Source organism: Gopherus flavomarginatus, chromosome 2 (genome assembly GCF_025201925.1).
Source record: "Gopherus flavomarginatus isolate rGopFla2 chromosome 2, rGopFla2.mat.asm, whole genome shotgun sequence".
NCBI classification, from domain to species: domain Eukaryota; kingdom Metazoa; phylum Chordata; order Testudines; family Testudinidae; genus Gopherus; species Gopherus flavomarginatus.
This window is the reverse complement of record NC_066618.1, coordinates 208,944,673-208,969,722: the sequence shown is the minus strand read 5'-3', so window position 1 is coordinate 208,969,722 and position 25,050 is coordinate 208,944,673. Positions and strand designations below refer to the sequence as shown.

The following is a 25,050-nucleotide window of genomic DNA, read 5'->3' as shown; positions in this document are numbered from 1 at the left end:
CACCAGTTGAGTGGTTTGATTTGCTTTAAAACTTGGCAGGAAATATTTATTGCTTAATATTAAAGATTGTAATTAATTTAAATGATTTAAATAGATTATAATTTTAGGCCTCATGTAGGTTGTCAATTTCAAATTTATTTTTAAATAGGTCTATTTTTAAAAAATAAGCTTGTATTTAATTTAAAATAAAATATATTCATATTTTTTAAAAAATCATCAATTTTTATTCACCCTGTTTTTGCTATAAGCTGCATCTGTGCTAAATTGGTATGCTCGTTTTACTATGTCAGTATACCTTTTCTAGTGTAGATATTTAGAACTAAATCTGACCAAAACAGTTAGTTACAGGTGTGTTTGATCTTTACAATGCTAGAGCAGCCCAAGAAATGAGTATCTTTCTCAATGGAAATATGAATCCCACCCAGTCTTCCTTGGAGTAATCCTAGATCTTTCTACACACACACACACACACACACACACACACACACACACACACACACACACACACACACACACACACACACACACACACACACACACACACACACAATGTGTACATATATGTATGTATAAAAATAGAGAGAGAGAGAGAGGTCTCTCTCTCCTAGAGCTGGAAGGGACCATGAAAGGTCATCGAGTCCAGCCCCCTGCCTTCCCTAGCAGGACCAAGTGCTGATTTTTGCCCCAGTTCCCTAAATGGTCCCCTCAAGGATTGAACTCACAATCCTGGGTTTAGCAGGCCAGTGCTCAAACCACTGAGGTATCCCTCCCCTGTCTTAACCACATGAGACACAACCTCACCTTAGCTGCAGTTGTCAACAGCCTTCTAAGCGAATTGGCTGGCATTTCATGGGGAGCAAATGCACAAACTCTCTGATCATCCCCTTTAGCCCTTTGTACATCTGCAGCAGAATACTGTTCCTGTCTAGCTCCATTCATCTCATGTCAGGTTGGTTGATGCACAGCTATATTCAACTGTGCGCATTGTAACTGGCATGATTCGACTCATACCAGTATCATGGCTCCCTGTGTTAAGCAGCATCACTCTTCCGAGCACCTGTGATAAGTATGCTACAGCCAGAATGGTTGAGAAGATCGGGGCAATCCTGGTCCTACCCCTGTACACAGACTTCTTTAACCACCCAAGAGTGCACTTGTCATCGATGCACCTGTTGTGGGACCTCTTGCCCTGCCCAGATTTTTCCGTGATGTCAATGTGGTATGAAGAATGATTTTCAGCTGATGTCAGAAACCAGTCTCTTATAACTGGCCTGACCACATGTATACCTGGCTTTGGTTTGCCAAACTGTTCATGGGCCCTTCTGAACCGATTTTGAATGAGCCAGGGAGAATGTGCAGCCAGCCGTCACGCTTGGGGCTGGCCAGCAGGAAGATCCCAGGTGCGCTGTGGACAATGACGGAGAATGTTTCACATCACTGACTGCCCTCTTACCAATTTGATGGGGACCTGAGGGTTCTGCACTTTGCTGATGAGGCTGTTGCAAATTGGCTTGGCAAGCTCCGCATCCAAGACAAAGTGTAGACATGGTTTAAGTGGAAGCCTCTGTCCATTCTTCCTTGTCCTAACATTTGTCTTCAGCCAGTTATCAACTCCTCTCCAATCCCTCAGACCCAAGGATTCAGATTAAGGTTTCACAGGATCGTAGAATTGAAGGAAGTGCCATACTGACAGATTAGTGGGCCATCTAGCTCAGTATCCTGTCCAGTTGTGGCTAATACCAATTGCTTCATCTAGAGGTGCTGGGGGATTCCTGCTACAGTATTAACCTACATATAGGGAAAGTTTCATCCCTGATCTCAGGCAGAGCTGGGTTATATGCTGAAATTTGAGGGCTTATATCCTTTTACTTTTTGTCTTATTTAATGAAAACATTGTTCTTTTTGTGTGTGACTGTTTTAACTATGGTCAGTTACAAAAACTAAAATAGAAGTTGTTTTAATTTCAACATTTTCACAATAAGTTGCAGTAGGATTTTTAAAATGTCATTTAAGAGCCCCAAAATAGTTGTGATAGCTAAAAATTCTGCATGTGAAATTCAGTTAAGAGCAAATATCATATATATAAAACCTCAATAAAACTATAAGCAGGCATCCTCCCATTCAGTGCTTTTGCTATCCTTGCTTTCCCACAGCTTGGGGCCAGTTAACCTCACTTGTGCTTGGAACACTGCAACTTCCTCTTCTCTCCTCTCTTTATGCCATTGCTACTAGGTGCCATCTGAGGATGGGCTCTGCTTGAAGAGAAGGAGCTTGTATTTCTGACACTGAAATTTTTTTTTTCTGCAAACATAGTGTTGTTCATCAAGAGCTGTGTGGATAACCATGGAAACTGAATTCTCTTGTCTACAGAATAGGTACGGTGTGGGCAACAGCAATTTAAACATTTCTGTCTTCTCTGCCAGTTTTTTTTCTGCCCACATCTGGAAAGCCACTTGAGAGTTAAAGGATTAGTGTCTCTGCCCATTTTGTCCTTGGCAACTCTGTCAGCGGTCAACCAGCGAGCAATTAATGCATCTCAATATCACAGAATTTTACCTGTTATGACTTAAACTTTTTACTACTCAAGTATAACAAAGCTACAGAGGTTTCTTAATCTTAAATATGCGTTGCTTCTGTTTCTAAGGAAAAATACTGCCATAGTTATTTTAACACTTTGACTATCATATAGTATTTCAAGAAAGTTGTGGGAAAATAAGCATAGTAACTTCGCTGAAAATGTTTTCTTTTCTGTATTGGCTGTACTATTTTTAAATAATTTGAATCCAAGGCAAAGATGCCACATTTATTATGATAACAATTTATGACTAATAACTAATATCTTAATTCTTATACACACACATTATACCTATACACACACACACACACACACACACACACACACACACACACACACACACACACACATTCACATTATACCTAATACCTATACATACACACACACACACACACACACTCATCAGGTGTTCTGTAGCTGCTGCATAGTTACCAGTCCTGAAGATAGCTTAAGTTCATGGCTTGATTTTGCAGCTTGGGTTCGTAGCTTGTGGCAGCTAACTGGCCAGGAAAGGATCTCTGTTGGGCAGACACTGATGTCCTTCCATGTTGGCAGCAGAATGTTACCCAGAGTCTCTCATCTCACCCTTCTTTTTTTATAGGCTTTTAGTTTGGATTCAAAGTCTATAGGTCTTGCTGTGTCACGCTGCCTCTGGGTTTAGATTGATCACCCATCAATTGCAGGTGTGACTTTCAGCCTTGGACCTGGCTTTGATCTTCCTTCTGTTATTCTGTTGTCCTTTTCTTTTTAGGGTGGATGCTTCTTACTTTGTTTAGGGCTGTTGTCTAGGTCTTCAGCCGTTGGTATTTGAACTTTATCTCATCAGGACAGGCTGGGGCTGGAGGTTGATTCCATCATTCATACATACCTCATTCACACATTTAAACTAAACTAATAAGATTACAGCAGGGTTTGCAAAAATGAAGGTTGGAGGAAGCTTTTACAAAATGGAGTGAGTGTTTTAAAATGGGGTTTGAATTACAATATGGAACAGAAGTTACAGTGTAGGCAAGTGTAGTGAATGGTGAACAGAAGTTACATTAATACAGGGAACAATTAAAAACAATTTCATTTATCAGTTCTACAGGGTCTGGACATCTAAGAAGAAGAATATGTACCTTGGTGCATGCTTTGTAATTGTTAATGTTCTCAGGAGATACTTTTTGTTATAAGAAATTAATTTAAGAGTATTCAGCACTGTATAAGCAAGTTTTTTTTCCTAGAAACATACCTTCTGTTTTTTTAAAAAACAGGTCCCTTCACAGATGTAGTCACTACAAATCTTAAGCTACGAAACCCATCAGATAGAAAAGTATGTTTCAAAGTGAAGACCACAGCGCCTCGTCGATACTGTGTGCGGCCAAATAGTGGAATTATTGACCCAGGATCAACTGTAACTGTTTCAGGTAAAAACAAGTTTGTTGTGCAGCTTTATAGTTCTGATTCTCTTGTTCCAGGATACTGCATGAAACACTGTGCCACCTGTCCCTTACAGAAACTATTGCATAACATCATTAACTGTTTGTTTTTTTTTTAAAAGGTTGTTGATAATGAATTGTTAGTACAGTCTCTTCAGTATTGCTAAGCTGTGCTAAGGTGCCGCCACAACAACTTGTACACCAAAAGTTAATACATGAAAATGAAAATCCTGGATACTGAAATATTTAGCTATCTGTTACAAACTATTATGCTTCTGACTTAATTTGGGCAAGTTAACACATTCAAATTACCCTTTCTGTATAGATGGGTGTGACTTTAAAAAAAATGTGGTTCAAGATCAGATTATGCAGTAGGAAAGGAAATGGGAAGGTGGGATAGTGAGGAAAAGATATGATGCGGGATACTGAATTGCAATTATAATCTGTTGATATCACCCATGATGAGTGTACAGAAGCAAGAGGGGAAGGTGGAAAGGACCAGAGAAAAATTAATGATGCCTTTGCCCAAGAGAGGCATATTTTTGTTTATAATCCACTCTCAGCTTGTAGTGGGACATCACTTTATGACTGTGAAGTAATTACACTATATGATATCAGATTATGATTAATGACTCTTTAAAAATTAGATGAAAACTTACAGTTGATTGGATCATATAGTACGTTCCATATTTAAAATGATTAAGTGGACCATATAGTTAGCTTAATCACAGCATCACAAATCCACTATTCAATAACTATGTTTTCCAGATTATTTAGGTAGCCTAATGCTTTCCATTTATATAAAGTTCTTAGTTTTTTTAAGGAAGCTCTGACATGTCCATAGTTTGCAGCAGGCCTTTGAAATTCAGCAGAGGAAGAGCCCTGGGGACTGACAGTGCCTTTTCTTTCTCCCATGAAAATTTGTTTGGTTTGGCTTGGAAAGGTTTTGCTGCTGCTGTTTGAAAAATTGCCATTGCCTTTCTGCCACTTGTGTTGTCAGCAAAATTTTGTCAGCCAGCCAAAATAACTGAACATATGTATTTTAATCTAAGACTGGGCCCATGGTGCTGCCAAAGCAGCAGCACACTGTACTGAGAATACCTGGTGCGGGCTGCCTCTCCAGGGTCTGGGGAAAGGGCTTTACTCTCCCATGAGTGAGCAAATGGCTCTGGTAGCTCATCCCACTGCGCTTTGTGGGGGAGGGGGCGCACATGGGGAAGGAGCTTCCCCACCTCCCATGAGGGAAGGAAAGAAGAGCCAGGTTGTCCACTCACCACTTCCATGAACCCACCATATGGATCCAGCTTATTCTTTTTCCCCTCTCCTAGACTGCCTTGGGTATTTAGAAGGGGTAGGGAAGTAATCCTTTGCTTGGTGGTGCTCTAGGTTCAAGCAGAGTCATTCAAGCTCCTGTCTTGCACTCCTTGGGGCTTCCACAGTGTAGCAGGGAAGCTGCCAATGGAACAACCAGAGCTGCTGTTTTTCTTCCTTGTGGTGTGGCAGGAGCCAGTGGAGGAGCTGCTGAGACGCAGCAACAGGGATGTGGGGAGCAGATACTCAGAGCACTCCTGATTCACATGGATACTTATCTTGAGAAGTGGCTGAAGGAGACTGGGAAGGCTGATTCAAACAATTCTGTTTAAAAGTTGCCAGGCACAGTTTATGGAGCAAATTTTTGATTTATAGTCGAATACAAATTTTCTTCTTAACAGTTGCTCTTGAAGAGAACAAGTTGGGCCGCTGTTATGCAAGAGGTAGATCACAGCCCAAAGAGTTTCTACAATGATTCCTACGTCTAGACCAACAATTTATGGTTGAGCTAGAACATTTCACTGAGCGACAGCTTGAATTAAAGACTCTGTAGGTACATGTACTTTGCAAAAAACCCCAAACTTCGGATAAGGAGTCTGAGAGCCCGGGTCAATTGACTGGGCTCATACTACAAGACTAAAAATAGTAGTGTAGGTATTTCCAGCCTGACTGGGAACATCTACACTGCAATTTTTTAGTCTCCTAGCATGAACCCAAGTCAGTTGACCCAGACTTTGAAACTTACTGCTGTGGGTTTCTTTGTTTTTTTGTGTTTTTTTTTTTTTTTTTTTTTTTTTTTTTTTTTTTGCAGTTTAGACATATCCGCCAAGAGTAATGGAAAACTTATTTTATTTCTAGCAGAACTTTGCTAACTTCACCTTTCAGCCATTGTATCCCATTATGCCTTTGTCTGGTAGGCTAGAGTCCTCTAGTATCAGATATCTTTTCCTTGCGTAGTCACTTGATAGATTTGTGATCAAGATTCCACTTGACCTTTTCTGTAGTAAATTAGGTTGAGCTCCTTTAGAATCTCATAGTAAGGTGTCTTTTCCAGGCACAAATCATCCCTCTAATTCTTCTCTGAACCTCTCCAATTTTTCAATGTCCTTTTTTGGCATAGTATTCCAGCTGTTGTTTCACCAATGCAAAACAGAGGTAATATCACTCTTTACTCCTGCTTGATTCTCCCAGTTAATACAGTCAGGTATTTTAATAACCCTCTTTGCCACAGAATCACAGTGGAGGATCATGTATAGTTAGTTGTATACAGTGATCCATAAGTACTTTTCAGAGTTGCTGCTTTTCAGAATCCAGTTTCCTGTTCTGTAAGTATGTCTTGCATTCTTTGTCCCTAGATGTATTGTCTAGCATTTGACTATGTTAAAAGGCAGATCACACACCATGTTTCCAAATGACCCAGATCATTCTTTATCAATGACCGTACTTTGGTATTTGCCATGTCACCAGTCTTTGTCATCTGCAGATGTTATCAATAGTGATTTTATATTTTCTTTCTGATCATTGACAAAAAATCTAATCAATAGTGGTGGGCTGAGAGTGATTATTTCAGGATCTCACTAGAAAAGCCCCACGGGTTAATATGTCTCAAGTTTAAATGGGGAGTTATCAATTACTTTTAATCCATTTAACATGTGCCATATTGATTTTTGAATTGTGCTAGGTTTTAAATCAGAATGTCATGCAGTATTGAAGACAAAGAAATCAAAATGTGTATATTGTGTTGTTATTGTATATTGTATCAGCACAGTTACCTTTCTCAGCTACACTTGTAATCTTGTCAAAGAAAGATATGTTCGTTTGACAAGACTTATATTTTCCATTAAACTGTATCGACTAGTATATTTTTGTCCTTTAACTCTACTGATAGTGTGGCAGATCAATCATTCCATTGTTTTGCCCAGGCTTTGTTATGCTAATTGGCTTATAATTACCTAGGTCATCAAATTAATTTTATGAGAATATTGACACAACAGTGGCTTACCCACTCTTCCAAGACATAAATGGTCCAGAACATTCTTTGGACAACTCTGTGGATTTTGAGGTATTAATAGAGCTTGTCTTGGAGTAGGCAAAGACCCCCAGTGGGTCAGGTTCTCGATTCTGAACTTTAGATCCTTTTACCTTAAAGTCTTAACTGTTTTTCTGGAGTTCTCCTTGGAGAAGTAGATATTCACTCTGGTAATACCAGGCCTCAATTGAAAGGGCAAGGCATGTGTTAAAGCTTGAAAGAGCCTGGCACCCCACTCTGTCAGAATATTTTATTTAAATAGGATTTTTAAAAAACCAAATATTTTAAACAGTCTAAACAAAAATTTCTTTACTTCTCAGTTGCTCTAATTTCAGTCGCTTATCATTATCCTAATCCTATTAGGTTCTCAGTCATCCATGGAATAACAGAGTGGTGAAAACTTAATTTCTCTTTATTAGAAACAAGAAATGTTATCACCCTTTTTTGGGTGATAGGAAAGTGGGAAACAGTCATTCAGACTTTTGTGAGCCAAAGATTTCTTTTTTAAAAAGTTATGCAAGCACATCTGTTCCCTCCTTTCCCCCCATCTGTAAGACATTGGTGACATAGCCTATATATAAAATATAAAATTTTATATCAGCACTTTGATCCTAGGTATGGAAGATGGTAGAACTTACAGGTAACCAGTATCAAAGGAGAATGGGCCAGTACCTGCTTGTCTGTCATTGTACTGTCCTCTCCAGAGAGGAAGAGGGAAGCTGGCCCGACTAGCACCTGTCTTCAAAAAACTCTTTGGAGTGGATACTGATTGTAACTACCATCGTTTATATTTGGGGTCTGTTGTCTTTGCATTCACTTAAATTACAATATGTTTCTGACTATACAGACAGCAAATTATGATCCCTAAGATAGTTCAGTTTGTATTGCAGAGGAATTAAAAATGGATTGAAGGAAATTAAACTTGTTTGTTCTTTATCTTAAATATTTTCTGGTAATGGTAGAAATTAAAAAATGTTCTGCCTGTTCGTAGTTTTGCATCAAAACAGGTTATTATAAATATGGGCTTTAAGTGTTGTAAATTCTAGGATTATACAGCTGTAAGATTTGTTCCAGGTGACAGCTGTTCCTATAGTGTATTCCTCTTCATTTGCATTGTGGCTTTGTTATAGGCTAGTCAAGTGAGAATTGAATTAAAGCTAAAATGATTAATATGCTTGCACTAAATGATCAGTTGAAGAACCGTGAATAATCTTACATTTGTTTTTTGTACAGTAATGTTACAGCCTTTTGACTATGACCCAAATGAGAAGAGTAAACACAAGTTTATGGTACAGACAATCTTTGCGCCACCAAGCACTTCAGATATGGAGGCAGTGGTAAGTAAACATATTAACATGAATATGCTGCCTGCTTAAAATTCAGTTTCTGCTGTAATAGGTAAACATGTTATGTTCAGATTTAAGTAATTCTTACTCCGGAACAAAACTCAACAGACATTTTCTGAAGAACTCTCTGACTACTGTGAATAAGTGATCAAAGGTTTTGAATCACAAATGCAAAATCATGTAATTAGTGCTTCTGAATTGCTTAATGAGTTTTGTTTGAAAGTTACTTATGGGGGCTTGGTGAATAGTAGGCAAATTGAATGTGAATGATGCGCGGATGAATTAGTTTTGAGTATTACAGCATGGATCTATTGATCCTTGCAGTCAGTTAACAGACAGTGAACAGGGTTAGTGTGAAGGAGTTCAAAGAAAGTGTGAAGTGGCAAGTTCTAACATGAGAATGGAGTTACTGGATGTAAAAGAAGTTCAGCTGGGACAGAGTCTAATGGGAATCAAAATAGTCTGGTGGAGAAGATAAGCCTTCTTCTGTTGGAAGACCAAGAATGCAAAAATATGTACAAACTACAAACTCACTTTCCATTCTTGTAGAAGTAAGCACATACCTGAGGTTGAGCTGACAGATACGATTGCTGGGATATGTACCCTTCAGTCTTTGAAGTACGGGTGTTTTCTGGAAAGCATTCAGAGCACAGAGTATATAAGGGCTGTGTGATCCCAGTACCTTAGTTATTGTCATATTTAGCTGTTAGTGCAAATGATTTTGCCCCATGCCTAAGGATCTTAACTTGGATTTTCCCAAGGCTTTCTCTTGTATATTTCATGTGTGTTCTTTCAGTTTAGTTTAGTTTATTGTTATAGTGGTACTAAGACTTTTAGGCTTCTCGTCCAATTTCTTTTAACCATTGCACAGCTAGGCTTGATTCCATTCCACTCTTGGCATCAGGAGTTTTCTAGCCAATGCAGTTTTCAAAGACCTGGAGAAGATACACCAGTTAAACCTGGACATTTCATACCTCTCCAATATTCCTAGAGGCAGGCAGATGTACACTAGCTGTTTGATTTACATTGGGGAGGTCCACTTTCTAGATAGATCAGGGTTCAGCAGCCTTTCAGGAGTGGTGTGCCGAGACTTCATTTATTCACTCTAATTTAAGGTTTCGCATGCCAGTAATACATTTTAATGTTTTTAGAAGGTCTCTCTCTTTAAGTCTATAAACTATTGTTGTATGTAAAGTAAATAAGGTTTTAAAACATGTTTAAGAAGCTTCATTTAAAATTAAATTAAAATGCAGAAGCCCCAGACTGGTGGCCAGGACCAGGGCAGTGAAAGTGCCACTGAAAATCAGCTCGCGTACCACCTTCAGCACGCGTGCCATAGGTTGCCTACCTCTGAGATAGATGCTTCATGTACATGACTTGTATACTTGGGGCCTACCTGGCTATATAGACACATAATCCAGGCTTTCCTCATGATGCAGGAATTTGGATTAAGGGACCCACAACTAACTTCAGATCAAACAGTTGGTTGTGCTATTCAAAAATTCCCAAATTCTGAAAGCTGGCTCAAAAGAAAGATTACCCACTAAAACCATGTACAATTGGTGCTGGAGAAAGGACTGATTTGAGCTGGTTGATTCTAGGACCCCAATGATGGAATGCTCATCAGCACTGGAGAAACCTCTTTTCAAACATGAATTCCTTGCAGTGACTGCATCCCTAAGTATTAGGGATTCCCTCACTGCTAAGGAACCTTGAAGGTCAGGGTCAGTGCCAGGATCCCATCGGATCCATCTGAGTCCTCAGCCAAGGCTCAGTTCCTGTAGAGGTGTTTATCTCTGTGTGCTCTCTGCTCCGTTTAAGAGTAAAGATAAGAACAGTAACACTGAGAGATCTTGTGTGCTGGAGCACTGTCTTCTAGGAAGAAAAGCTACCATCACAGATCCAGGAAGAGGTGGATGGTCCATATTTCCGGAGATATTTGTTCCATTACTGTTAGTTCTGAAGGGTGCTCTAACCTCAAGGCCTCAATGTCTCCTTCAGGAGGCAGAGAGAGAGAGTCCTCCTGGCCCCAGGGATCTGGTAACCATGTGCCTTCAGATTCAGGGAATGGATTTGAGGCTCTTGCCACTGGTGCTGGTTCCAAGAACTTCCTTGGTCAGCCCTGGTGCACTCCCAAGATGCTTACCGGGGTAACTCAGAGTAGACAAAAGGGCAAAGGCCAGAAACCAGGTTTTACAAAAAAATAAATTCACTAGGGCTCAGCAGGCTTGTACTGTTATCTCCTTTTCCTCAGAAGTTTAAGGGTTCACTATGGCCTCTTTTCATCAGAAGCAGTCATAATCCTCCAGATTTTGTTAAAGCTTCTGGAGAGTTTAGCAAGAATCTGCCTCAGTGGAGCTCCCTGTCTGTTTTTTGTCCCAACCCCGTGCTCTGTTAGATCCTGGTTGCATGGATTATTGGCATTATCCAGGAAGGATATGAAAATCCACTTCTGAAACATTATTTTAAATTACCATCCTTGAAAATACACTAACTCAATACCCTCTGCTCTAAAGCTGCAGAAAATTAATCATTTTGATTGCAAAATGTTGTACAACCAAGTTTAAATGCCTCTGGAAAAAAGGGGAAAGGGATTTTATGGAATATAGCTTTTTCAAACTGATTCTGTTTATCTGTAATGCTTTTGTCTCAAGATAATTTCAGAAGCCCTCTTAGTGCAAGGCAAATCACCTACTGCAGCAAACCTCAGATCTGTTTCCACCTCCATGGAATTATTTACATTCACATACCAAGTACCACTGCTCAGTTTGGACTCTAGCAGAAGTCAATATTTGGAGTAACCTAGGGGTGCATGGAGTTTTACAGATATTTAATGTTACAGAACTTCTGCCCAAACTCTGTCATTCTTTAGGAGCTTTTCAGTATACCTGTTTGTCTTTCCTTTAGCTTTTTTAAACAAATTGATTGATTAAAACTTGCATGGTTTTTAATCTTCTTCACATCACCATTAAATTACCATTTTCAAAGTGTTCACTTTGATTATTAAAAATTGTATGTTGTCCTCATTTTTTCTTTAGGCATCCCTTGAGCATAGTTATCTGTAATGGCTGTTTTTTGAAGATGAACACCTCAACAGATTCTTCAACCAATTTCATTCCAACAGAATTGAGTAATCTGTAACTGGTTAATATTTTACTGTTTTAAATGTTCCTTTGGGAATAATTTGATCTCCAGTTCAGAGGGAATTTAACTTTGGAGTATTAGGCCATTATTCTGCAGCAGAATGGCTCAAGATATGCCCACGCTGGAACCAGCAGCTCAAAAATTGAGCCTAGGGAATTGCTCTGTGTCCATACACAGGAGCAGGAGACCCAAGGGCAGTTATTTGTTGAGGTGTAAATCTTTGTAGAACAATTACAGGTAAGTAATTTTTAAAAAGTGTTTCAAGGTGGAGGGACATGAAGTAGCCACCAGAAAGCTAGGTTGTTGTCTGAACCGCTTTTCTGTCTGGCTAGGATTATAATTTGTTTGGCAGAAACTAACTTTGAAATATTAAATCTATTCCCAAAAAATAAAATGGCTTATGAAAGAGACACTGTGTATTTAAAATGGACATCCAAAAAATGATATCTAACATACTACGATTTTCCTCAACTCATTTATAGAAAATCTACACTGTTAACCGACGTTGATATATCACAGGGTTTCAATATCAGATCAGTGCTGAGTGGTGCTTAATATTATTAGTGTCCTGGGATGCCTTTATGACCATTCTTTATATTCTATTTAACAGATAAGATGGTATGTAATACCTCTTTGTGTTCATTAGTGTCATGGAAACACTTATTTCTATTTGGGAGTGATTTGACTAAGCTCTACCCCCTAGTGGACATATACAATTTTTGTGGCTGTTCTGAAGCTTAAAGCTTGTAGGGGGCCATTTTTGTGTACCGTTCTTAGGAGGAAGTCTTGTGACTAAGCATTTTAAGTCTAAAAAACACTTAGCCATAAAAAGGGTGTTTGGCAGCAGGAGAGGGTTGGAATAGTTGTGGATGCTTTCAAGAATTGCAGCTGACATCTGGAACTCAGTAAGCCTAAGACATATTTTAAGTGGCAGTATTTTAAATACTGGTTATCTGCAAGGAGGGAGTATTCCAGCCTTTCTTATAGTTGAGGATATTTGACAGTCTACTATAATTCAAAATGTTTATCAGCTGCTATGAAATATTTCTATAGGCCCAAACAGTAATGTATTAAAAGCTGCAATGTGGTATTATAGTTCAGAAATCTAGGGTAAGGAGAATTGGCCTTGAAATCTATGAATCAATTAGAAGGGACCACTATGACCCATCTAGTCTGGCCTCCTGTAGTAATAAAATTACTCTGAAAGGTGTAATATAGGATCGTGTTAATAAGGAGATAATACTGCCATTATAAAATACAGTACAGACTTTTTTCTGTATTTTATCTAAACATCTTTTAGTTCTTTCCTTTTAAAATCAGAAGTTGCTTCATAATATTGCATTCTGTTTTTCATCTTTATTTCCAGACTTTAGTTTTTACACATCTCTAGCTTCCATTATTCATTATAATTTGTAGAATAATGGTGATGAGAATTGTTTAAAAGCCAGAGTCTGAAAATTGTAGCTGAAATAAAGGCAATATTCAAACTTCAGTATTGAGAAGGTATAAAAGCAGATCACTTAGGAAATGTTTGGGTTTGGTTTGCATGAACCTTGTATATTAAATAACCATAAAAATTGTCATTTTAGTGGAAAGAGGCAAAACCGGATGACCTAATGGACTCCAAATTGAGATGTGTGTTTGAAATGCCCAACGAAAATGATAAACTGGTAAGTCAGAAACTAAGTGATGTTATGTTTTAAGCCTTTCAAGATCTTGCAGCAGTTTGTTTATCATGGATCTGAGTGTTTTTAAAGATGCTATGATAATAAACATTGTGCTGAATGTCCCAGATACCAAAAGTAAGAAAATTAGCAAACAGGTAACTTAACTTTAAAAAAGTTTTTTCTTAACTCCTAAACACGTTGCTAGCTGGCTTTTTGCAGTCTTTCACTGTATGATATGGTTTTACAAAATCTGAACATGTTCTTCAAATAAATGGTTAGCTCTGCAATATTGGAGCCATATTTTTTAAAAGCAATTGAACTTAACCCGTACTATTCTCCTTTGGGGTTCCTGGTATTTTTATACCTCAGTATAGTACAGGCAATGTTGTCTAATGCAAGAATGTGCTTGTCATCTAACTTGAATGGACCTGGAAATAGGGGAAGGAAGGCAAATTTAACATTTGACAAGTGTCCCTCTTTTATCCTATAGCGTTTATTTCATATTCTCACAAATTCCCCTTTTACCTTAATTAACTTTACCATTCTGATGATGAACTGAATTACCGTATATACTCAATCATAATCTGGTTCGTTTATAAGATGACCCCCCGCCCCCCAAGATGGATAAGTAAAAATGGAAAGTAATTCAGGGGTCAGCAAACTTTTGGCTCCTGGGCCGTCAGGATAAGCTGCTTGTGGGCCGAGATGGTTTGTTTACTTCAAGTGTCTGCAGGCATGGAGGTAAACCTAAGTAAACAAAGCGTCCTGGCGCGCCAGCTGCTTACCCTGACGGGCCAGGACAGCAACTGGTGGGGAAATTTTTTGGGGGGGAAAAGCTGGGGGTCAGAGGAGTAACCCCGGTGACCACCCCCCCGCATGAGCCCACCCCTAGCCCAGGACCCCCACACTCTCCCCATCTCATCCCTTCCCACCTTATATGGGGAGGCCCAGGGGAGGATGTCTCTGTCCTGGCTCGAGCTGCTCTGGCAGGCCGAGCGGCGCGGCGCGGCCGCAGCCTGTCAGCTCTGGAGCTGCAGCTGCTTCGGAGGCTGGGGGGAAAGCAGCGGGGAGAGCAGTGTGGCCAGAAGCTCCTCCTCTTTCCTTCTGGCTCTGCTGGCTGTGCAGCCTCTCCTTGCCCCCTCTGTTGGGGGGAGGGGCTGTGTCCCACCTCTCCCTCTCTCTATACCCGTTCATAATCCGACCCCCTTCTCTGGTGCTTCCCCTTTTTACTAAAAAAAATCAGCTTATGAACGAGTATATACGTACTTAGTATACAATTAGACAAGTTGGGTGAGGTAATATCTTCTGTTGGACAAACTGAAGTTGACCTGAAGTAGAGGTTGGTATAGCTCAAAAGCTTGTATTTCACTAACAGAAGCTGGTCCAATAAAAGAACTACCACCTTGTGTCCCTAATATTCCTGGGACCAACATGGGTACAATAACACTGCAAACATGAAACAGGAAATTGTTATACCATATTAAGTGAGCATACTGGTGTACAGTTGGTGAGCTGTGCTAAATAAGCCTTTGCCTTGAGGAACAACATTCTGTGGATATAGTTAATACAAATCGTGGTGTGGCCTTTACAGATGGTACAACATTTAAAATTTGTGAGTTTTAAGAATGTCAGTAGATAAATTTTGCATTAATTTTCAGCCTTCATTTTGATGCTTTAATATTCTTGGCTGTTTCAACAGATTGGGTAAACAAATGACTTTTCAATATTATGTGCAAGACTTTTCATATGCTAAAAATTAATTTGAATATTAATGAAAGTATTGATGTCCATTTAAAAATAAACTTCAATCACTCATTTCAAACCTGTAATCTTGAGTTCAGTTTTCCTCAAAAAGGAGGTGCTGCACTTGGGCTTAGTACAGATACTCGTGGGCCCTGTGTCCATCTTTCAGGTTAGCAGTAAGGAAGGGAAATACAGGTTAGAAAGATGCATCTTTTTACCTGTCTGCACCAAAATCCATTCAAATTGTATGGCAGATGGTAATTTCAAGCTGTGTAAATTGAAGAGGCCTTGTCCTCTCTGCACTGTCTAACATTCAAAATAACAACTTGCTGTCAAGTTACTCAGAAATTACAAGGGAGCAGGACTTTGAAGAGTAGAACTCCCAGGCCTATGTATTGAAAGCATGTTACCTAAATATTGTCAGTTGTGATTTGGGAACTATCTCTGCATTCATAAACCTAGGCAGGGGTCTTGCAGACAACAGCCTCATTCACTTCAGAGCCCTAAGAAGCATCCATCTTGTCCACAGAACGAGGCAGAAGTTCATTGGAAAAAAATAGTATGTGGTCGTATTATTAAAGTCTGCATTATAATGGATACACACAAAGGGGTCAAATAAAGATTGCAATTAATTGTATAAAACTAACATCTGAAGCAAACTTTTTGTACTTTCTATAACTTGGTACCTTTATATTACTGCTTGTACATAATGTTTATGTTTTTCTGAGTAGCAGCGTGGGGTTGCAGAACCTAATCCTTTAGCCGTTGGTTTAGTCACTCCCTTAAATCTTGCAATGAGAAATCTGCCGAGTACTGAGGGTATGGCTCACCTGCCACCTCAGGATTTACCTACACCAGGATACAAGTATTTCACTCCAATGAGCAGCAACTTTCTTCAGACACCTATCAGTTATAGCCAGAAGATTGACATGAAGGAACCAGTCAGTGAGGTCATACAGCAGAAGAAGCAGGTTTGTTCCAGGGAGCTAAAAGCTTTAGGGCTCTAGTGGAGTTTATATGTTAAAGCAATTTCTATTTAGTTTATTGCTGGTTTGCAAGCTAAGTGCCATATCATGCTGTCCTCACACAAGTAATTCTGTTGAATCCAATGGGTACTGCCTATGGAAGACAGCAGGATTTGGCCCTTAGGCTCTTTATGACCATACAGTAGAATATATTGTAAAATGTCAACAGGTGTAATGAGATAACCAGTAGCAGCTTGAGTTGTTACTAATGGAGTTCAGTTAGTTATAAAGACCTTTGTTTTTTCTGCATATTGAAATCAAGATATCTTCTGTTTTTACATAATTGCCGTATTAAGTTTAAATAGTATTTATTATCTGTTTGTTTGAAAGTTAAATACCAAATCAGACTGCTTGCTTGCTATTTGAAGAGGTGCAGTAGAGTGGTGACCTAAGTAAAAGTAACTGCATAGTTAATCAGGAAAAAATAAAGTAGTGTTAACATAATTTACTATGATATTAATTACTATTATCTCCAGTGGTGTTAGCATGTGGTTGCTTTGTTTTATAATTCCATTTAACTATATAGTTAATCCAGGTCATCACTGTATGGAATGGTATTTTTAATGTCCACTGGAGATTGTTTAATGTCTGAAGCAGGAATGTGGGAATCTAGACTCCTGGATTCTATTTCCAGCTTTGTGACAATCTTGTTGCATGACCTTGGGCAATCACTTAACCTCTGCTTCTGTTCACCCATATTCAAAATAAGTGGAGTCCTTCCTCATTGAGATGCTGTGAGGTTTAGTCAATATTTGTAAAGTGCTTTGAGCTCCTTGCATGAGAAGCACTCAAAGTTCAAAATATTTTTATTTCCTTATCGTGCATCAGTCCTTAACAGAACTTGTGTGTCCTGGATTTCGTCTTTCTAATGTTAGCTGTTTTTTATTGCTTCCTATTACTTAATTTTTTTCTTTTCCTTTTATATAAAAATGGAAGTTCACATCTTACGTTATCATTTGGATGCCTGTTGAGTCAGTGTTAACTCAAGAAGTGTAAGGATTGGCTTTTTTCTCAGTGGCATTGTGCTAAATGCAAACAATGCTATGTTCTTGTGCCTTTTAATGCTGTGTTTTGGATTGCCTCAGATATGAACTTCATTTGAAATACATTGTAGCAGTAGTTTAATTTTTTCAATTTTTATATTAAGCTGTAAGTATTTCTTTGGATCTAGAAAATTAAAATTCTCAAGTTATTCTTAATATTTGCAGAATGATGTAGAAGCAAGCAAATCTGCCCCAGTCCTGAATACATCTAAACAGGATGGACCGATGCCAAAACCACATAGTGTGTCTCTTAATGATACTGAAACAAGGAAACTAGTGGAAGAGTGCAAAAGACTTCAGGCTGATGTGATGAAACTGTCAGATGAAAATCGGCACCTGAGAGTAAGTTCTGTTCTAATGAGTTTCATAAAATGAGTTACTCCTAAACAGGTGATTAAGACATGGATTTGTATAGATGCATGCAGATAAAACTTAACTTCTGAAGTTTTATCTGCATAAAGCTTAAAAAGGGGAAATATTTTGGGGAATACTTCTTAGAATGAACAAAGTAGATACAATTATCTGTATAACAAGGATCATCTGCTATATAATTTTCTTGTTCTCCTAAGAAATAGGGATTGATCAAATGTAGCTATTTCTTCAGCAGCACTGTTAGCTAAGCTATCACTTCTCTCCTAATCTAAAAACTCCATTTCTGTGTCAATTTCAGAAGTAAGTGAGCTTATTTTTAAACCTGTTTCTAAACCATCTAGGAATTATTATTCCATGATGCAAGAATGTGTGCAGCACAAGTTCATGTTAAATGTAAACACTCATCAGTTGTTTATGGTATCTTTTTCTTTCCACTGATGAGAATTTGAAAGTATGCCAGTTATATATATTTTTAAGATGTAGTGGAATAAGAAGTACAATTTTCTAAGTTGGTACTCAAACATCTTGGGTGTCTTTATAGTTTCCACTGCATTATAGCTTTTCATAAAAACTCACTATTATCTGTTTTCACAATATTTTGGGTCTGTTTATTAGGTACATATATATATTTACTCAGGTGCATATAGCTGAGAACCAATGCAACAGCATTGCAGATCACAGAATTTTAGCGTACAAAATCCCTTGATTGTTCACTTACTAGTTGTGTTCAATGTGGTGTTGCTTTCTGCTAGCTTTTTGTAGTAGTACTATGAGCTAAGAGGTGAAAACATTATCCAAAGTTTCTTCCATAATTATAACTTATCAGTATACAACTATATGTTGTCGTTGTAGCTGTTGGGCATATGACAGTTCCTATATTGTCAAATAATAACATTTTAATGTATAAAGAAATCTGAAATAAAGCTTACTTCTAAACAGTAGTTGTGATATCAGAGCACATGGGGAAACCACAAAATGTAAATGTTAGCTAGTGGGGAGTTGTTTCATTTACTTAAATTTTTTGTGTAAATTAAAGATGGATTTTTCAGTGTGCAAGATGAGAGTTTTATTACTTTTACTAATAGGTATACACAAACAGGGTGGAATACGTGTGGATTAGGTATTGGAAAAAAGAAAGGGTAACTTGATAAATGTACACTTGCTTTGAATGTTGCAGTATCTTGATTTTTTTTCAATTTAAAAAGTAGTAGTACAGCTACTCTTCTAAAATGATTTTGTATGACCTGGTTTAAATACTTACCAAAGAGATTCAGTCTCCTGGTTAAATTTTCACCATTCATAAGACAGTGATTCCATATTCATGAATTTCTTGCATGTGTTCTTTTCAGGAGGAAGGCTTGAGGCTCAGAAAGGTAACACACTCCGATAAATCTGGATCACCCACAGCCTTGGCCCTCAGAGAGAATGGCTCCAATCCTCTTCCTTCACTTCTTGTTGTAATTGCAGCCATTTTCATTGGATTCTTTCTAGGGAAATTCATCTTGTAAAAAGAGAGAGAGAGAGAGAGAAGCATGCAGAGTGCAGCTTCCTTTTTTTTTCCTTGGGCAGAAAAAGATTTCTTTACCTACCACTTCATTGGTAGTATGGCCCAAGTGACCATTTTTGTGTACAGCGTCATACAGGCTTTGCCTTTAATGATCTCGCACGGTTAGAAAACACAATTTAAAAAAAGACAAACTGTTCGGCTACTGGACAAAATTGTACATTAAATCATCAATAGCAGGTGTCAGTTGCACATTCAGTCCTGTATGAAAATTCATAAATAAAGAATTGTTCTTTCTTTCTGTGGTTTTAATAAGAGTTCAAAAATTGTTCAGAGTCTTGTAAATGTTATTTTAATAATCCTTAAAATTTTATCTGTTACTGTTACCTCTTGAAAAATGATTTATTAGATTGCTAATCCCACTTGTTCAGGAATATGACAAGAGGTTTTCTGGAGGGAAAATGGTGCCTCTTACTGTGTAAATTTTCTCCTTTACTTACTTTGCTAATATCATGGCAGAATTTCTTTCTTATCCCTTGTGAGGCAGTTATTGGCAGTTTTTCATCCTTACAATCCTGTCCCATGATATTTAATATTAAAAACAGAAATAAAATTAACAGATTTTCTGCTGGGTAGCCTGTTTGTGTGTGTCATACTTTTAGAGGGATTCCTAACAAGTTCATTGTTCGTGATAATTTGCTACTTGTAACAAATGGATATTTTTTAATTTACTTTCAATCTTTGGCTTAGACTGTTGTATTTGAAGTTTGAAACAAACATTAAGAGTTCCCATTCTATTTATGAAGTTCGGAACAGTTTTTTGGCTGCTTTCAGCTATAGAACAGATAATTATCTAACTTATTTTGAGACATAGAGATAATGTAGGTAATCCAGCAGGTATCAATATTGGGAGACAAATGTTTTCAGTATCTGGTTTTAAAATATTTACTTGGATTGTGTGGGTGTATAACAGTCAACTTTCTGTTGCATCTTTGAGTCTGTTGGGTGTCTTCCAGGGGCAGATTCTCCTTTGGTTTCATAGAGGGTACACCATTCAAGTTTACTAATCTATCAGCTCTCTTTGTAACTCCATTTTAACTGATATTCTTAAATACATTTTTTTTCTATTCAAACACCCATAATGAATTTCCATGATGCAGAGGAGTTGATGTTTGCTGAGCAAGCCTCAATTTAACTCCTCCCCCGCCCAAAAAAACCCAACAAATAAAAAAACTTTCATGCAACTCTTGGCAAATTTACCTATTCTTAACCATATATATCTAAGTTTTAGAGAATGCATTTATTGCTTTCCTGCACTTAATCTTACGTCTTGCCTCATTTCTGATATACAGGTCATAAAACCAAGTAGATGGTAGTATTGGGAAAAAAAAATATATCCATACTTCTGACTAAGCATAATCCAACACAGGGAATTTCTTGTAAACTGACAAATTCTGGAAGGGATATACTCCTGTAAGCAAAATTGTATATGTACTTGGACAGCTTGACTTGATGTGGTGCAGCTAAGTGTATTAGACCTTGGTGTATACACACATTGTGTAGCTGAGAAAAATGTTCTAGGGAAACATTCATTATCTTGGTTGCCTTTGATTTCTAGTGCTTTTTTAATGAAAAATTATAATTACATCATGTTCTGTCATTGCTATCTGTGGTAAACTTTTCTAAAAACATCTTGCATATGTACAAGGAAGACAACAAAGAAAATACAAATAATGCTTATCCTTTCACTTAAAAGCATGCAAGTACAGATGTTTCCATTTGTATGTTCCAGTGTCTGCATTCAAGTCTCCTCTCAGCTTAATGACTGGAAAAATATTCTAAAGTCTTGATTATTTTGATTCCATTGGTTCAGAAACCAATACAATTCTCCAGTTTGTGCTCTGTCAAAATGGTGATACATCTGACTGTAAAAGCCTGTTTCTTAAAGGAAAGCTGCTAACATGTAAAGTAACAAAAAAGCTATATTGTGCAGGATGTAGTTTGCTTCAGACAAAGCAATCATAAAGATATGTATATGCAAAGATTTGTAATAATGCCCAGCATTTTCAGGGCTATAGAGCAGAGAGAGTCATTTCTCAGTGCAGCCCAATTATGTTGGATGTCTGGCATCAGTACTTTAGAATGGAAAAGGACACCTCTATTGAGATAAAAATGATTATAAAATCAGCCAATTAATATGAATTTTTATAAATACAAAGCAGGTGGAAATTGTTATGGTTGAAGTAATATGTGCAGATTAAAAGTGCAAACAGGCATCGTAACAATATACATAACATGAGGTGCTCCTGATATAAGGAGACTCTTTTGGTTTCCAGTAATCCTTCATAACTGTATATAAAATGTAATGCTAAAACTATTTTGCTCTCAGGAGTGACTTTGGATGAGATCAGCTGTATTCAGTGAATTATGTAATATGGATTAAATTGTTTGTCTGTTCCTGAAATGGTTAGAACTTCTTACTTTGTGTGCCTGCTTACTTGTGTATGTCAGCATGGGGAAATATAATCCCCACTGCTAATAGTGAGAGTATGGTTAAAAGATAAAGGCCATAAAGTCATGTATGAAGTTAAATGCACAATTTCCCCAACTTTTTTTAGTTTAATGGAGAACGCATTGCATTTTTGCTTGCTCGCTAGGGCAAGATGTTAACAAAAACCTCTTGATCCCAAATACATAGTACAGTATGTTAAGTTTTTTTTATGGATATAGCACTTTAAAAAAATGTATAACACTTCAGAAATTCAGCTACATAGAAAATACTTCATTGTCTTTTAATGCATTTCTGTAGTAATTTAGATCCCAAATTTAACCTACTTCATAATTACTATAGTAAATAAATTAGCTTACCCTTTATCGAGCACATTAAAAAAAATACTCTGCAACCTGCACCAATGTGCAGTCTTTTTATGCATTCCTACCGCTTCTCTGAAAGCAGCTGACAAGTGCTGTCAGTGAAGAATCTTGCATGTTCCTGCTGTGACTGAAACCGATGTGCATACAGGAAATAAACCAACAAAACACTAGCATGAGCTCTGTTAGTGTGTCTCAGGGGGGCAAAAGGCCTTTGCCAAATGGGAAAGGATAACATCGATAAGCAAATCTTATTATAAAGGTTTTAAGGGTATTACAAAGCATAAAGTGTTAATAAACTATTAAAAATGTGACAGTGTCTTTTTTGTTTTGAGACTTACTGATTCAAGTTTATACAGTAGATCTGTGTTTCTGTCCCAAATAGGTGTACCTAGTTTGCTGTGTGGCTTGCCATACTGCCTTGTTTGTTATAGCTAATGTTGATAAATAATTTTAAGCATAAAGTTAGCAGTAAACTGTTAGTGATCAGTTTTCACATGTTGGATAGTCAGACACAGTAAACAAATTAAAATATTCTGAGTGTTGTGGTAAAAAAGAACATACCTTCTTTTGTATTTATATTGGAGCCCTCTGGGCTTTTGTTTGCTTTTATACTCATCCAACAACCTTCTGACCAAGGAGGTGAAGAAGATGGAGTCTACTGCTTTAGTAAATAGCAAAGTCCCCCTGTAGCACTTTCTAGGAGTCTAAATTACTTCATAAATCCAGACTGCCTCTGATTTACTCCAGAATATACCACCTTTCACTGTGATGTATTATCCTCTTATTTCACAGAAAAGATCATCCGCAGCCAGGCGAAAATGATAAAGGCCATAAAGTCATGTATGAAGTTAAATGCACAATTTTCCCAACTTTTTTTAGTTTAATGGAGAACACATATAGACAACCACAACCAACAAGCAGAATCCATGAACAGAAACACAAAACACTCTTTTCAAGAATTAAATCAATTCCCACAAGTAGAAATCATGGAGTGTTGATGGCAGTTGGCATATAATCTTTTGTAATGGACCCCTGCCTTTCCTGGATGTTAAAAGATAAAGCCTCCATTTTCTAAGCAAGCAGATCAAAAAGATAGCAAATAATCTCTGCTGTCACATGTCAGCTGTCAGTCTCTAAGATCCTTCAGTTACACTTCAGGCTGGGGCATGGTACAGAGGTAGCACTTGTTAACTTTGGATGACCTATCCATAGACAAGGGAATTAACATCCATACTTAACCTGCTGGACCTTTGTGGCATTTGGTACCATAGGGTCACCAAATGTAAGTGTCCTGTCTTCAAGAAGCTGTATGGTTGAGTGGAAACTTCCTGAAATTGCTTGGGTCCCTTCTTTCAAATGGAGTCTAGTGAATCATTGTGAATTACTGGTCCTCCACCTCCAAAGTGCTTGCCTGTTGAGTCCTACAATGCAGGTATCGCCTCATCTTATTCATTGGGAAAGCGGGTGAGACAACAGAGGCTGATCTGTTGAGAGTACACAGGTGCCATCCAGCTCTACGGCACTTTTCAATTAAACATGAACAGCACCATTTCCCAGCTTTTTAAATGCTTTGCTGAAGTCTTATCACCTGGATGAAAAGCAGCTGGCTAAAGCTGAACTCATGCAAGACAGAGGTGCTGCTATGGTATCTCATCGCCCATGTCCAAGGGCATTTGCCCTTATGTTGTAAGACCTGTGGTCCTCAGTGCTACTGGATGTCTAAACAGCCACTTCTGTCTATGGCAGAAGATTGTATCTCATTTTATCTGATACAGACCTAGCCATTGTGCTCTGCATTCACGTCCTCCTGGCTTATTTGTTGCAATTCATATCTAGGAAGGAAGCCAGGTGCTCTCATAGCTACAGCTAGTACAAAATACAGCAGCCCATCTTAGCAAGGACACTGAACAAATCACTCCCAATGCTCGTTTCTTTTCATGAGGTTGGTCACAGCTTCTTGAGAGAAACCACCTCTTCCTCTTTGACTGTCTTGCCATCATAGCTATGTTCTACTAGTATAGTATAATAAGCTATTGACCAATACAGAGAGGCTGAGTGCAGGTGACCGAACTTCCACAGTTCTGGAGTCCTGAAATAAGTATGAAAATGAAATTACCCACAAAAGTAAATGCAAAACTTTTTTTTAACTTTTTTCCTTCAAATGAATTCTTTGCATGTGCACAACCAAGTAATGTAACCACACTATAATCAAGCTATTTCTTATGAGGTGAGGAAATAAAATTATTTCTATTTTTAAACACTTGAAAGTTGTTCATGTTTTGAGGGCTATATAAAGAGTCCATAGGTAGTGGATGGGTTGTCTTTGTAAATAAGTCCTAAGTGTAGATTTAATCAGCAAAGTGGGTATGTGAAAATGGCATCTTGTACAAAGAACAGTTCTTAGTCTGTTGATTCTTATCTGCTAGCTTTGGCAACTAAGGGCTTGTCTGTGCTTCCCTGTGGTTTGGACTGTGGGACTGTGAATGACAGTACACACCAAAGTGCTGAGCTTTTAACTCCCCTGTATGGAAACTGCAGGCATCAACTAAAGGGTTCATAGTTCACGACAACGTAGTCCTCTTCAAACAGGCCTACATTAATGAAAACTAGGAACCTTTTAATTTGTGCATGCAACATCCACACGGAGGCATTTCACCCCAGCATTGTGGTCCATACTGCTATTCATGCTCCTGTAGTCTGAACACATCGCTTATGTTTCTTCTGTACAGCTAAATGTGAACTGGGTTCTAGTTCTTAGTGTGCAGTAACAGAATTGTTTGTTACAATCCGCTAGCCTTGTTGCAAAGCTACTGAAAACAGTTGATTTGCACATGTAAGTACGTACTACTTTTGCCCTCAGTAGTATAGGTCTTTTTTATTTTAGCTGATGATGCATGAGAAGAAAAGGACCACTCTTGGCTCTTCAATTCTAGGCTGAATTTGCAGAAAATGACACATTAAAAAAAACCCCACAGTTTTTATTTCCATTCTTAGAACAT

General features: G+C 38.0%; 1 protein-coding gene across 2 annotated transcripts in view; it reads left to right on the top strand.

The window, feature by feature from the left end:
* The window catches only part of VAPA (VAMP associated protein A), a 43,506-nt gene extending 21,865 nt beyond the window's left edge, over positions 1–21,641 (top strand). Inside the window, exons 2-7 of one of the 2 annotated variants that reach the window (XM_050942189.1) lie at positions 3,829–3,981; positions 8,567–8,670; positions 13,413–13,493; positions 15,965–16,204; positions 17,467–17,643; positions 19,023–21,641. In XM_050942189.1, the coding sequence (XP_050798146.1) occupies positions 3,829–3,981; positions 8,567–8,670; positions 13,413–13,493; positions 15,965–16,204; positions 17,467–17,643; positions 19,023–19,181 (914 nt within the window). In that variant the 3' untranslated portion in view covers positions 19,182–21,641. The remainder of the gene's footprint in view (positions 1–3,828; positions 3,982–8,566; positions 8,671–13,412; positions 13,494–15,964; positions 16,205–17,466; positions 17,644–19,022) is intronic. The other variant, XM_050942187.1, reaches the window with a different exon arrangement.
* The last annotated feature ends 3,409 nt before the right edge of the window (positions 21,642–25,050 follow it).